The sequence below is a fragment of the Chaetura pelagica genome, unplaced genomic scaffold, assembly GCF_000747805.2.
Source record: "Chaetura pelagica isolate M959 unplaced genomic scaffold, ChaPel_1.0 scaffold222, whole genome shotgun sequence".
In the NCBI taxonomy this organism is placed as follows: domain Eukaryota; kingdom Metazoa; phylum Chordata; class Aves; order Apodiformes; family Apodidae; genus Chaetura; species Chaetura pelagica.
This window is the reverse complement of record NW_009952711.1, coordinates 4,668,597-4,681,343: the sequence shown is the minus strand read 5'-3', so window position 1 is coordinate 4,681,343 and position 12,747 is coordinate 4,668,597. Positions and strand designations below refer to the sequence as shown.

The window sequence follows — 12,747 nt, the reverse complement described above, 5'->3', positions numbered from 1 at the left end:
TCACGGCCGGGCAGGGGCTGCCTCTGGTGTCCTGCCCAAGGCTGGGCTTGGGGAAACGCTGGGAATGCCGGCAGCCTGCCCTGGCACACAAGGCCTTTCCAGTCCTGAGGGGAAATGGTTAAAGATGCTGCTTGCCTTGCACATCTTGTTTCCTCGCAGTGCCCGGGACCCAAGTGCAGTACCACGGATGCTAAAAAAATACAAAAATTCAGGTACTTGAAAAATAAAATGGGAAGTCTTCTGCTACTGCAGCTGTGAAGTACAGGGCAATGACTCCAGAGGAGTCTGCTCAGCCTTGACTGATACTCAGAGCAGCTGAATCTGCTAGATCTCTTATATATTTATTTTTTTTTTAATGCCTCAGGAAGCTACTTGAAGTAGATTTTAAAACTCTAGAGGCTGTGCCTGGTTCCTGGTGTTATTTGCTGCAGTACATGGTGCCCGCTACCACCACAGCTGGGCAAAGAAATGCCATCCCTTCTCTACACAGTAAGATAGACTCAGTTTGTAGTAAAATATCAGTGTCCTATTGGCTTTCATTTCAGTGTTAAACATGTGGCATTTTTATGCTTGGAAATGGTTTTGCCTCAAAAAAACACCCTTGGCACACATGCAGATATGTGTTCCCCAAACAATGGCTTCCTTTCACAAAAGCTCCCAAACAAGGCAGCAACTGTAGGAGGGTACACACAAAGTCATCTTTGTAATATGCTTTAAAAAATGTTTGAAGATCATGTGAGAAGCTGAAACAGAAGAAATTTGAGCAAATCAGCATTACACTTCACAATTCTCTGTCTTCACAAAATCTGACATTTCATTTCTCAAGTTAATGGCATGTTCTTGACTGCAAATTAATCAAGTCCAAGCAAAAAGTAGTTGTTAGAAAGATGTTAGCATTTACAATAAAGCTGTAATGGCATTCTAAGTCAGTTTTTATGTGAATATGCTCACCTTTTTCCTTAAAGTAAGCATTGTAATCACAGCAAAAGCCTAGTCTTTATCAGAACATACACTAGAACAATCAGTTTTCATATGGAGTAAAAACTCTGGGCAAGACAGGATATACAGTGATCAGTAAAAAATCCTCTCTGCCTTCTTTGTGCTCATCAGGTTTGCAGAAAAGAATCAGCCATTTGGCCTTCTACTGAATGTCAACTTCAAAAGAAAATACATTGTTCACTAGCACAAAATAACTATGAAACAACAAGAAGATACAGCTTTTCTAGCAAATACTTTCCATTGTGAACACTCAGAGCTGCACACAAAAAAAGAATCTATCTGTGCATATACATGAAAGGATGACTTCTTACCAGTATGGTGGAGCTGTACTCCAATGTAATGAGGTCTGAAGTGGGCAGGGAGAGGAAATGGGGAAAGAGCATCTTTCTACTCATAAACAAGTATGCAATAACATTTATTAGAAGAGCTGCCCATGTGAAATTTGACCAGATTTCAAGGATAAATACAAAGCTCTTAAGTCCTCCAAATACTCTGTGGTCTTTGTTAATAGAAATTACTTAGGTTTTCTTCCTTAACTCCTGAATCAGTTTTGACAAGAAGGTGGCTGGTAGAATTACCAGACAGAAGAGTTTTGGACATTCCAATCTAGCTGACAATATCTGCATCTAACTGTATGTTTGGTTTTGGTGTTTGTTTTTTCATAATTTACTAAATGTCAGACTGCTCATGATCAGTACACTGATGATTTCTTGGGCATTCTTCATTCTGACAATATTCAGTTCAAAGACTTTCCTCAACACTGTCCTTCCAGAAATCCACCAAATCTCAAAGTATTAATGCCATCTTTCTTACAGTAATGTCCTTAAACAAAGTCGTATTGTTAATGGCTGCATGTTAAACACAATGTATCATTATGTAGTCACCAAAGGTTTGTGAGTCATCTAGATGTTTTGCAGGACAATTTTTATAGACAGTCAGAGAAAAAGCCTGTCTACATTGCATAAGGTCTTCAATCTGCATCACACATCTCTAGCCACGTCCAGTCATAAGGATCTGTCTGCTGATTAGACAGAGGGCTTGCCAGAAATTCTAACAATTACACTTCAGAAAAGCTGAAATATTTCCCATGGAGGAATGTTTTATCCTACAAAGGGAACTCAGCCCAGGTTACCTCTTTTCTCCATGCTTTGAAATAAAGCAAGGGCCCCAAACCCTAAGGGACTACACACAGCACAGCAACAGTAAAAAAAAAAAAAAAGATGTTTTAATTGCTATACGTTTGTTTAAAAAATAAAATAGAAATATCAATCAAGTTTATTTGCCTGAGAAATCTGTTGCTTCTTTGACCATTAATTTTGCCACTTGGCAAATTCTTCCCTTCTACAGTTTACCATTACCAGTTCAAGATCCACTTCATCAATGAAATCGAAGGCAAGGAGATAGACCCAACTTTCACCATCTCTCTGACTGGCACTAAGAAAGATGCTAAAAACCTGCCCATCACACTGTAAGTACTGGTGTGAGATGTCATTGTGTCAGTGAGAAACAAGGTGCCAGTTTACATCACCATGTACGTAATCATGCTGTGAGTGAAATGGTTTATTAGAACAGTTAAGTGAAGATGAACTGGAAATTGGCCTCTTTTCACCCATACCTCCTAAAGTCACAAACTTTTACAATGTTGATACAGCTTTTGCTGGAAAGATCTCTATAAACCAAACTTGTTCATCTGAGCAGTTTCCCTGAACTTTAAGTATCCTGTGCACTTATGTTCAGTCCATCCCATGGCTAACACAGGAATGTCTAATCAAATAAAAAATAAGCAGCTGTAATAAAGGAAAAGAATTTTCAATATTTCTCATGATGGACACTAGCTGTACTAAACAAAAGCAAAAGCAACAGCATGGGTTGACGTTTGCTCTCGCAGGCAATTGACAAAATAGATTCTATTATGGGTAACCTTTTCTTTTGCTGTCAGAAACCACCACTGCTTCACCAGCTGTTCAAGCTTCTCCCACTTCTGCTTTCCTCCATGTTAATGTATTTAACTACATTATGCACCTGGAGAAAGTATCCTAGAGACATTCTAATTCCCTCCCCAATGCCCCTCCCCCCCAGGAGACAGAACCAGATCTTTGTTTGGTTTTAAAGAAAAAAGAAACTAGTATTTTTCACTTGAATCCATAACAATTAGGACAGCATTATTCTGGTTTTGTATTCTGCAGATTTGAAGGTATTAATGGAAATAAAACCCACTCCTTTCTCATCACCTTGGACACTGATATTGGTGAGCTAATAATGATCAAGTTCAAATGGGAAGGAACTGCAGTTTGGGAAAATATCTGGGACACAGTTCAAACCATAATACCATGGACAAAAGGCACCCGTCGACCAGGACTTATAGTGAAGACAATAAGAGTGAAAGCAGGGGAAACACAACAGAAGTAAGTGTAACAAAACCACTGCTTTTCTGTAATCACACCACAGATGTTTGGTATACAGGTTATCCTAGTTCAAATTCAAGCATCTTAGTCCCAGCACTCTCATCAGTGAATTCATCCATGTATAATTTCTGGCTTTCCTCACTCTCCCTAGAGGAGGCTGCATTATTTTAAAGTGACTTAAAGAATTTCTTTGTTCTCAAGTCAGAAATGAATAGTGGGAAATATTCTGGCTCACCACTGCTGCTAATTTGAGTTGAAGGCTCAATAACCTTGGGTGACAATTTTGTCAAGACTTGGGAATAGAGTAGTTAGCACATAGAAGAATTTTTGTTAAGTTCTGCAGTGCCATTTTCCTACACAATTAATAGTAACTAATGACAATTTCTTACTCATTTTTCAAATGTGATTATCTCACTCCATAAGGACCATATGAAATTTCAAAGAGAAGATATTATGTAAGATAAATATTGACTCCAATGTTAAAGCTATTAAAATTTCAAGTTCCTACTTATAAAAATAGGCCAAATCTGAATTATTTTACTTTCAATACCTACTTCATTGAGAATCTCAGCATCACCATTCTTGAAAGTCCTCATTAGAAGGACTACATGCAGCACTACACAGTCATCTGATTATCCATTGAAGTTCACATTTTTATAAAATTCTGTTATTTTAGTCTCATTCATTTAAGAGCCAGTCTGGTGTCTGATATTTGATAATTAATTACTATACTGTGCAGGCTGTATAAGAGGTTCCTGGAGTGATGAACTGTGGAAGCAAAGTACAGATATTTTGAAATGTCTGTAGAATGTAAGCAGTCTTGCAAAACAAAAAGACTATCTATACTTACACATACCACACTTTCATTGGTATTTGACATTAACTTTTACACTTTGGTTGTGCTTTTTTTCTATAGTATGAAAGCAGTGATGTGAATTTTGTCAGCTGAAATCTCAAGTAGCACTAGAGAACAGTTTTCTGGAGGAAAAAAAACAATTCTGAATACAAACTGAAGTCTGCAGATTTGGGTTTTTTGGGGGGCATGGGCATTACTTGACTCACCAAGTCTGAGTGCCCTTGTTCTCTACATACAGCAATGCTAATAACACTTGTGAAACTCCTTCTTCACGCAAAGAAGTTTCAGCTAGAAGACAGAATAACAAAACTTCAATGATTCCCACTGCTTTCATCCTTTGAGAAATTTTAACTAAACAGTTTAATTAAGGTTAATGGGAAAAGCATGTCTTACCTTGTAACTGTGGTTCAGTTTCAGGTGATTTTTCCTTGCTACAGCCTCTTTCTTACCAGCAGCAGTTACAACTACTGCAGGCTTTCTGTGGAACAATACTTACTAGCAGAGCTGCATCTCCTTGACACTAACACAAAAGACAAATAATTTAAGGAAAAATGTTCACAGACAATTTGTGTGAGCTGGAGGGCAGAGGAAGGATCGTATTTTATTGGGTTTTGACCCCCTGAAAATGTATTTTATAGGTATTTTCCTTTCCTAACCCAAAACAAGGCACATGTTCCTGCCATTAAAAAATTAAAAATTTCCAAATCAGAACTGACATACCTGCCAAAGTAAATTAAGTGTAGTATACACTGCAAATCAAAGGTTTCTGTTTAAATACTGATTTTTGTACCTTGAGAAAAGTAGTACGAAAGCTGGGAAAGAATTATGTCAGCTATACTCATTTTTCTGACCAGAAAGCTCCTGTCCAACACAGTTGGGTCAATAACCTGGCACAAGCCAATTACTACTGAGGTATTACTTAAGGAAGGCTAGGAAATTGTCAACTGAGTTGGGTAGCTATTACACTAACAAAAAAGGATAAGGTGCTGGTATCTTCAGGTAGCTAATACTCCCTGGAAGTTTTCTGGCTGGTAGGAAAGCGTGAGGTTTTGTCAAGATTTTAATGGATATTGATTAGGTTTGGGGTTTTATTTTCTGTGTAATCTGGTCTTGTCAAGGGAACGGAAATGACAGATTTCCATGTGGAAATGTGGGATGGAATGGGGGGGTGAATGAAAGATTATTAGAGGATTCTAAAATGGGCAGCAAAGGATACTCAAGGAAAAGTATTTTCTTCAAAGAAAACAATGCATAGATTTTGGTCTTCTTGGAAACATCAATAATTCTGGATCTAACAATTAGTGATTTTAGAAATTTAATATTGAAAAAAGTAGTAAACACAGGATGTGTTTTGAGTTCTCTTGTATTGTTTCCTGAGCATTTGAACAAACTGTTGACAGTATTTTATCTCCATGTACCTCTACCTCACAAAGTTTGTGATATTTACACACATGATAAATTTGTTAAGATTATCTAATGACAAACAGACACAACAGAAAAACATAAACGGTACCAAATAGAGGCAAGGCAGAATGCACATCTCTTTCCTCACAAACCTGTAAAATCAGATACCTTCCTGTACAAGACAGGATAGCCAGATTCAGGGTATCTAGAGAACACACTTTTATACAGACAAGAGCCCTAAAAAGTAACATCATGCTTACGTGCTGTGTTTTCTTTCCAGACTGACATTTTGCTCTCAAAGCATTGACAACCTTCATCTTCATCCAGCCCAAGAGAAAACATTTGTGAGGTGTGAAGACCAATTTCAGAAACAAAACAGAAAATGAGCAAGTACACAAAGAACATCTACTCACCAAAATATATTTAAAATGCTACACATCAAGTAAAATGTTTTAAAAATACACAGTTACATTAATGTCCTGATTTCATAGGGTAGTTTCATAGGTGAAGCTACATTAAAAGAATTTAGATTTTGTGATGCAACAGAAAGCTGAAATATCTGCTTTGTTCATCTACAAGCCTACTCTCAGTGTTATCCATGAGCAATTTCAATGGCAACTCTCCATTTTAAATTGTTTTAAGTTTACAAAAACACCTGCTCATTAGAAATAAAAAACATACTATTTGAAAGAATAATTACCTTTGAAAAATTTCGTTTTGCTGTGTTAAAAGAAAAAATGGAGCTTCATTTCCTATAAGAGACTGAAACACTAGTACTAATACAGTTAAACCTTTCTCCTATATTATTTCCTAATGAAGAGGGAGATAATTCAGAGAAGAAAGTATTCCCAAATAGATAACATTGTTCACAAAGAGTTTGAACTGTTTACTTTATAGCTTTCAAAACCTAAAACCATCTCAACATACAGAATGCTTGAGCTGTTATAACCAAAGCACAAGCCAAATAACTATGCCACCTAAAAACACACAAAACTTTGTCCTAGTGGAAAATGCTTTGCTGTTTAACTATTAAAGTACTGATTTAAATTACTAGTAATCTAACTATTATAATAATGTTTAGTATACTACATGCCATTCTAGCACAGCTAAGTTGAGTTAACCTTTGCATTAAAATCATATCTACCTGTTCATGTAAGGCCTGAGATTTTTAGATTTGTAAATCACCATATAGCAGATTTTAGCATGATTAGAAACTGCATGAATAAATGAAAATGGTAAAATTCTCAAGCATTATCATTGTGTATAAACAAACTTAATAAATTCAAACATACACAATTCCCTTGTTTCCTATGTCAGAATATAAGCTACATGAAGAAACACTGTCTCAGATTATTTTTATTTTACAGCTAGTGCATACTGAAATGGAAATCAATATCTAAGTCAGAGCATTTAATTTGTCACTTCATAATGCTAGGCACAGGATTCATTTAAAAATTTGTTTCTACAACTCTGTATTCTGAATGTAATTTGTTTTAAATGTTCTCTAAATGGAAAAAAAATGTGAAAGATTGTACTAAGGCCTGAAGCAAAACAGATTTCCCATACCAATATATTACAGGTTATTACGCATTAAAACATACAAATGTCACCAGGATTAAACTGAAATTAATTTTAAAAGCATGAAAAAGGACCAAGGGGAGCACAACTAGCAATTCTGAAAGCAACAGTGATCAAATGCTGGATGCAGCCAGCTTTGCCAACCACTCAGAATAGTAACTTCTAACTTTTAAAAGCTGTTTTCACTATTATTCCTTTAAACAAACATGAATACTCAGTAAGAAAACATAAAGGCTGACTAAATATGATGCAAACTGAAACATACTTACTTTTCAAGTGAGAATGGTTGTCCTTCCAAGATGAAAATTTAAGAAGCTGATGTGAAATTTAAAATGGCCACTTGGAGTAGCATTTTCATTAGAAGAAATATTTGTAGATTTAGATACAAACTGCATGTAAAAGAATCCTTCAATCTTCACTGAAAACCAGAGTTTATGCTTTAGAAGATTTTGTTCAGTGAAGCAAATAGTTTTTTTCAAACACACAATGTATTTCCACCTTCTACATAAAAAATTTTAGTAATTCCATGCTTTAGGTTGCTAGACAAGAGAAAAATTAAAAGAACATTCAGCATTTGAACTCTGGCAGATACAAAGATAGTTATTCTGATGTAATTTTCCACAAACCCCATGTCCAAATACACCCTGTTTTAATAGCAATTACACTGATTTCTGATACAAAAATGAAATAAAGCCTGAGTTGCAGCATACTCCAAGTCTAACAATGCCTGAACTTAACACTGAAGTCATACCTGCAATGCCAAGTGTCCACAGTGGTGCCTCACTTGGTGCTCTCAGATTATTCCTGTCTCCCTCCAAACAACTAAACTGAGACCTTGAAGGTCATCAGGAACCTGCTGCTGTCAGAGCAAGCACAGTTCAGAAGGATGTACTGACTGCTGTCCTTTCAATCACTTCTTTGTAACCATGAACCTCCAATATTCAGAAGTAAAAATATCTTCCTTCCTTTTGTGTTTTTCCTGAAATAAATATTGGAACATTTAATTAAAGGCAAACTTTATTTATACCATACAGACTATAAGTTGCTTATAATGTCTCATATCTAAAGAGGAGTTTGATGCTCTTCTGATTCACACCATTCTGACTATACTTGCTTTTACACCAGAGAGGGATGTACACATATAAGGCCTAAAACATTAAGAAATAAGAGGAGTAAATGAATAGCTACAACAAGCAATTGTACTTGTTTATTTCCCCCAGCACATTTTACAATATACACTAAATTTGCATTGTAGATACTTGGGCATTATTTCTGCCCCTCTGGTTTGTGTTCCTAGGTAGAAATGCAAACACAACCACCACCACATCTCTTGGGCACTGATGAGGCCCATTTGCAGATGGACTGTGCTCTAACTGATCTTTTCTTAATACCTTTTGCCCTGATCGTGCTGTTTAGCTACAAGGGGAAGCACTTCTATTAAAAAAAAAAGTCATGGGAAAAAACAAACCAACCCAAAAAACAAGAACTGTGAGGAAGGAACTCTGAATATGCTTTGATTACATCAAAGCAGACGCTGCTCAGTTAGGGAAACAGCTGTCTAAGCAGGCCATTCTCAACAAATAGCCCTCAGAAGGAAAGACCAGATGGCAGGACTTACCTTTTAAAAGCAGTCTTATGCTTAAATCAATGGCACAACACACATGAACACAGACACCCAGCTTAGCAGTTTTAAAACACTTTGCAAAAAGAATATTTGCTTCTTCTAAAAGTCTAATCCATCAGTTGTGCCTTCAGAGTATTGCATGTTAATTCCAGTATTCCTCTTTAAAAATCTATTTATTTCAGAAAGTATGGTTCAGTAGCTATGGTGCCAGGCCTGAATACCCCAGCACCAGTAACTACTTTACATTTTGAAGACAGGAACAGAGAAAACTTTATTCCTGTGATCATACAAGTAATTTAAAGGCAATTTTAGGGCTTTTCCTTAAAAAGGTTACAGAAAAACATTTACTTTTACATTGAATTGTATGATATTAAAATTGGGAGGTGCACTCTGAGAGGGTAAAGATAGCAGAACTACTTTTTGGCATGACAGCCCCTTCCAGCAAAAGCCAAAAATTAAATAGAATCTGTTAATTCCTTTTGCTTTCACGGTTGAAAAAGTAAATGGATCTTCAAAAGATGATTTCATCAAGTCTATTTATTAATGCATTTCAAGTTTCAAAAAAACTTACATATCTTTGCACAATACTTTATTTTTTGCATTTTTTTAGTAAAAATTTCCAAAGTGAACAAAAAAGATACTGTATAAAACACAGTGGACATGAAATCGACAGTAGTATTCCGTATCATTGTCTTGAACTTTCTTTCAGTTTTACCACATCTTGACTTGCAGTGGAGAGTTCAGTGCAGATTTCTGTTTTCAGAAAACATTTAACTTAGACTCAAAATAAAATAGGGCAGCATTTGACTGCCAAAATCCTACCACAGGATAACATTACAGGCAAAAAATTTACATGTTCCAAAGTCTACCACACTCAAGAAGTTACTAAGAACTCTTGCTGAATAAAAGTCACCATTTTAGAAATGCAAACCCACTTTCAACCTTTGCACAGTCTTAAAACAAATGTATTTAAAATGACTTAAAAGCAACTACATACACTTCTAGCTAGTTAGGATCATTTAGAATTATTTATATAGTCTATTGGACTTGGGGTTTCATGTACAAAATTTGTCTCTAAACCATGTACAAAAAGCTGTATTTTGAAAAAGTTACCACATACTGTACAAGTTTACAAGGAAGAGATCCCATTAGATTCTGTAATATTTTTGGCCTTGCTGGCTTGCGTCACATTATGAGAATGATTGTGTAAACCTTATACTCTTAAAAAAAATAATAAAAAATAAAAACAATAAAAAAACCAAACAAAGGAAGCCTGTCCAACCTTTAGTAAATTTTCTCCTAAGCAAAGCCAGGAAAATTATAGCCATTTGCATCTCTAATTAGCTTGGTGCTTTTGGAAAACAAGCAATAAATACATCACAAGCTTAAACATTTTGTAATGCCCCCTTTCATCTCCTGCATAGCAGTAAGCACCTTTTGTTTCCTCCTTCAAAATGCCAATTATTTACATTCATAATAAAAACTTTGGAATGGGACATTGTACTGTTGAACTTCACTACAGTTATAAATTTGGGAAAATTGGTAGTCCTAACTACAATTTTAACTCTGCCACAGTTGCTGGGCAAATCCCTCTACTTTAGTGGTTATCAATCAACAGTATCTTGCAGAAAAGTTATCAAAATATTTGATAAATTAAATAACTACAAGCTTTTCTTCCTTTCCACATCCCTCAGAACACAAGCTTAATTATCATACTGTAAGAAAATCTGAACAGCCCAAATAAACAATTTAAAAAACAAGTTGAGTAACAGGCAGAATTTTCTAATAAAGCATGGAAATATTTCATCTAACCATTCATTATGTAACTGAATAATCAGACAAATTAAAAAGATTAACGCTGAGCTACAGGAAATCAGACACTTCTATGAAACATTTTTTTAAACATTCTGGCATTTGCAGAGTTTGCAGAACACTTGTTATATCTCAAAGACTGTTCAACCTTGTATGCTGTGTCTTAGCAGCTGCTTGATAAAGGTGAAATGAGTGCTTGAAGCAACTTTGATTATGATAAAAGAAGTTTGATTTGATTCAAAATTGCTGCGTAAAGCATCACAGGATCCTTGACCACTACACACCATCATCCTCTGTTATCCTGAGTATGTCAATTAAACAGTAATTTCTTCATTAATAGCGGAAAAGTTTTATAATACAAAGAAACATCCATATTGCAATTCTCTTGTTTACAATTGCACACAAGTACGGGTGTACGATAGAAATACATGTCTGCATATAACAATGTATATACATTGACAAGTAATGTCTCCAAATGCTGAGGTGGTCTAGCTTCCTAGCCTTGTCTGGCAGTTGAAAAATACATGGTTTCTTTCAATTCTTGAGTAAAAGCTCTACTACAGCCATATTTGCCTGCAAGTGAAGAAAATGCAGCAATGAAGAACACAGAAGGGGGAAAGATTTTGTACCACTAAATTAAAAAAAGTAAGAAAAGCATTTTTCTTCTTTTTGAGTTGGAAGATTTGCTCACTCAAAATTAACCATTTCCACTTGTTTTGAGGGCATTTTTACTTTTTTTCCTCTTCAATTTTTGAGAGTTAGACTGGGGACAATGACTTTTCAGGTTTTCTTTGGAGTGAGTTTTCCCATTGTAGGCACTAGGAAGAACCAAGGCAAAAAGCTGCAGTCAACGTCTCATATGTCCCATCTGATAACTCTCCCGGGGCCTCTGCCGCTGCGGTGGCTGAGTGGTTTGTGGTGGTCTCCTCCTTTTTAAAGTGCCTGTTTCAAAAAAAGATATACATCATTAAAATGAAAGAAAAAAAAAAAAAAGTATTTCCAGAAAAGTTGCCCTGCCCATGCAAATTAGAAATGATTTTTTGGGAAGGCTTCAGATTTAGACCTGTGGGGTTTTAAATGGATGATTAACTGCATGGAGTATTTACAGAATACACTTATTATCTCATCAGTAGTTCCTTAACAGGCTGATTCTTACAAAATGTAGCATGGAATAGGAAATAAAAGCAATTCTAACTTAGAAAAAGTCTTCAAAGCTTTCCTTTGCTACGCATATTATGTTAGAGGAAAATAAAGGCAAGAGTTACATTCTGATTAATTGTTTCACTGGTATGAACTCCATTTGTACATTGTACATTTGTACCAGCCTAAGAAGAGTAGGTTGCAACATCTTAAGTTTCCCTTTTGAACAAATAGTTGAGGATAAAACCTCTCTCTATAAATTTAATTATCTGATGTACTCACCTGGAAGTGGTTTATGAGGAGGCAACTTTGGATTACTGCTTGGAGTATGAACACTGCATATCTTAATGAAGCCAGCCATTAGCATGATCAAGGCAATTCCCATAAGCAACACTGCCCACCAATAAGCCTAAAAACAAACAAGCAAAAATATTTTGGGGGGGCTGACACACATATACAAGAGTCAGGGGTTACTGAAGATGGCTATTCTTTACCTTTTAAAAGTAATCAAAAAGCTGTTCTGAAACACCACATGAAAGACCGTAATCTCTTCAAATAAAAATGTCCCCAAAGTTCTTACAAAAAAGAACCACAAATACATCAGATTCGTTTTAATATCAGAAGGGAATTTCACAGGAGATACACTAAAATGGAGCTGCATGAGTCTAAAACAATAAATAACTTACACAAAACTGACTATGCAGCTCTGTAATCAAGTATGGGTTTGGTGATCAGGTAGTGAGGTGGATCAAGAACTGGTTGAAAGAAAGGAGTCAGAGAGTTGTAGTCAATGCGGGAGAATCTGGTTGGAGGTGTGTGACTAGTGGAGTCCCTCAGGGGTCGGTACTGGGACCGGTGTTGTTCAACATCTTCATCAACGACCTGGATGAGGGTATAGAATGTACCCTCAGCAAGTTTGCTGATGACAC

The 12,747-nt window shown here is 36.0% G+C and overlaps 2 protein-coding genes across 2 annotated transcripts in view; one reads left to right on the top strand and one right to left on the bottom strand.

Annotated features, from left to right (window-relative positions):
• Positions 1 to 6,050, top strand: part of LIPC (lipase, hepatic) — a 78,360-nt gene extending 72,310 nt beyond the window's left edge. Inside the window, exons 8-10 of the mRNA XM_009994534.1 lie at positions 2,347 to 2,467; positions 3,186 to 3,404; positions 5,945 to 6,050. Of these exons, the coding sequence (XP_009992836.1) occupies positions 2,347 to 2,467; positions 3,186 to 3,404; positions 5,945 to 6,050 (446 nt within the window). The remainder of the gene's footprint in view (positions 1 to 2,346; positions 2,468 to 3,185; positions 3,405 to 5,944) is intronic.
• Positions 6,051 to 9,388: 3,338 nt separating this feature from the next.
• The window catches only part of ADAM10 (ADAM metallopeptidase domain 10), a 43,916-nt gene continuing 40,557 nt past the window's right edge, over positions 9,389 to 12,747 (bottom strand). The window contains exons 16-17 of the mRNA XM_009994533.1: positions 12,101 to 12,227; positions 9,389 to 11,620 (exon numbers count right to left, since the gene is read on the bottom strand). Of these exons, the coding sequence (XP_009992835.1) occupies positions 11,526 to 11,620; positions 12,101 to 12,227 (222 nt within the window). The 3' untranslated portion in view covers positions 9,389 to 11,525. The remainder of the gene's footprint in view (positions 11,621 to 12,100; positions 12,228 to 12,747) is intronic.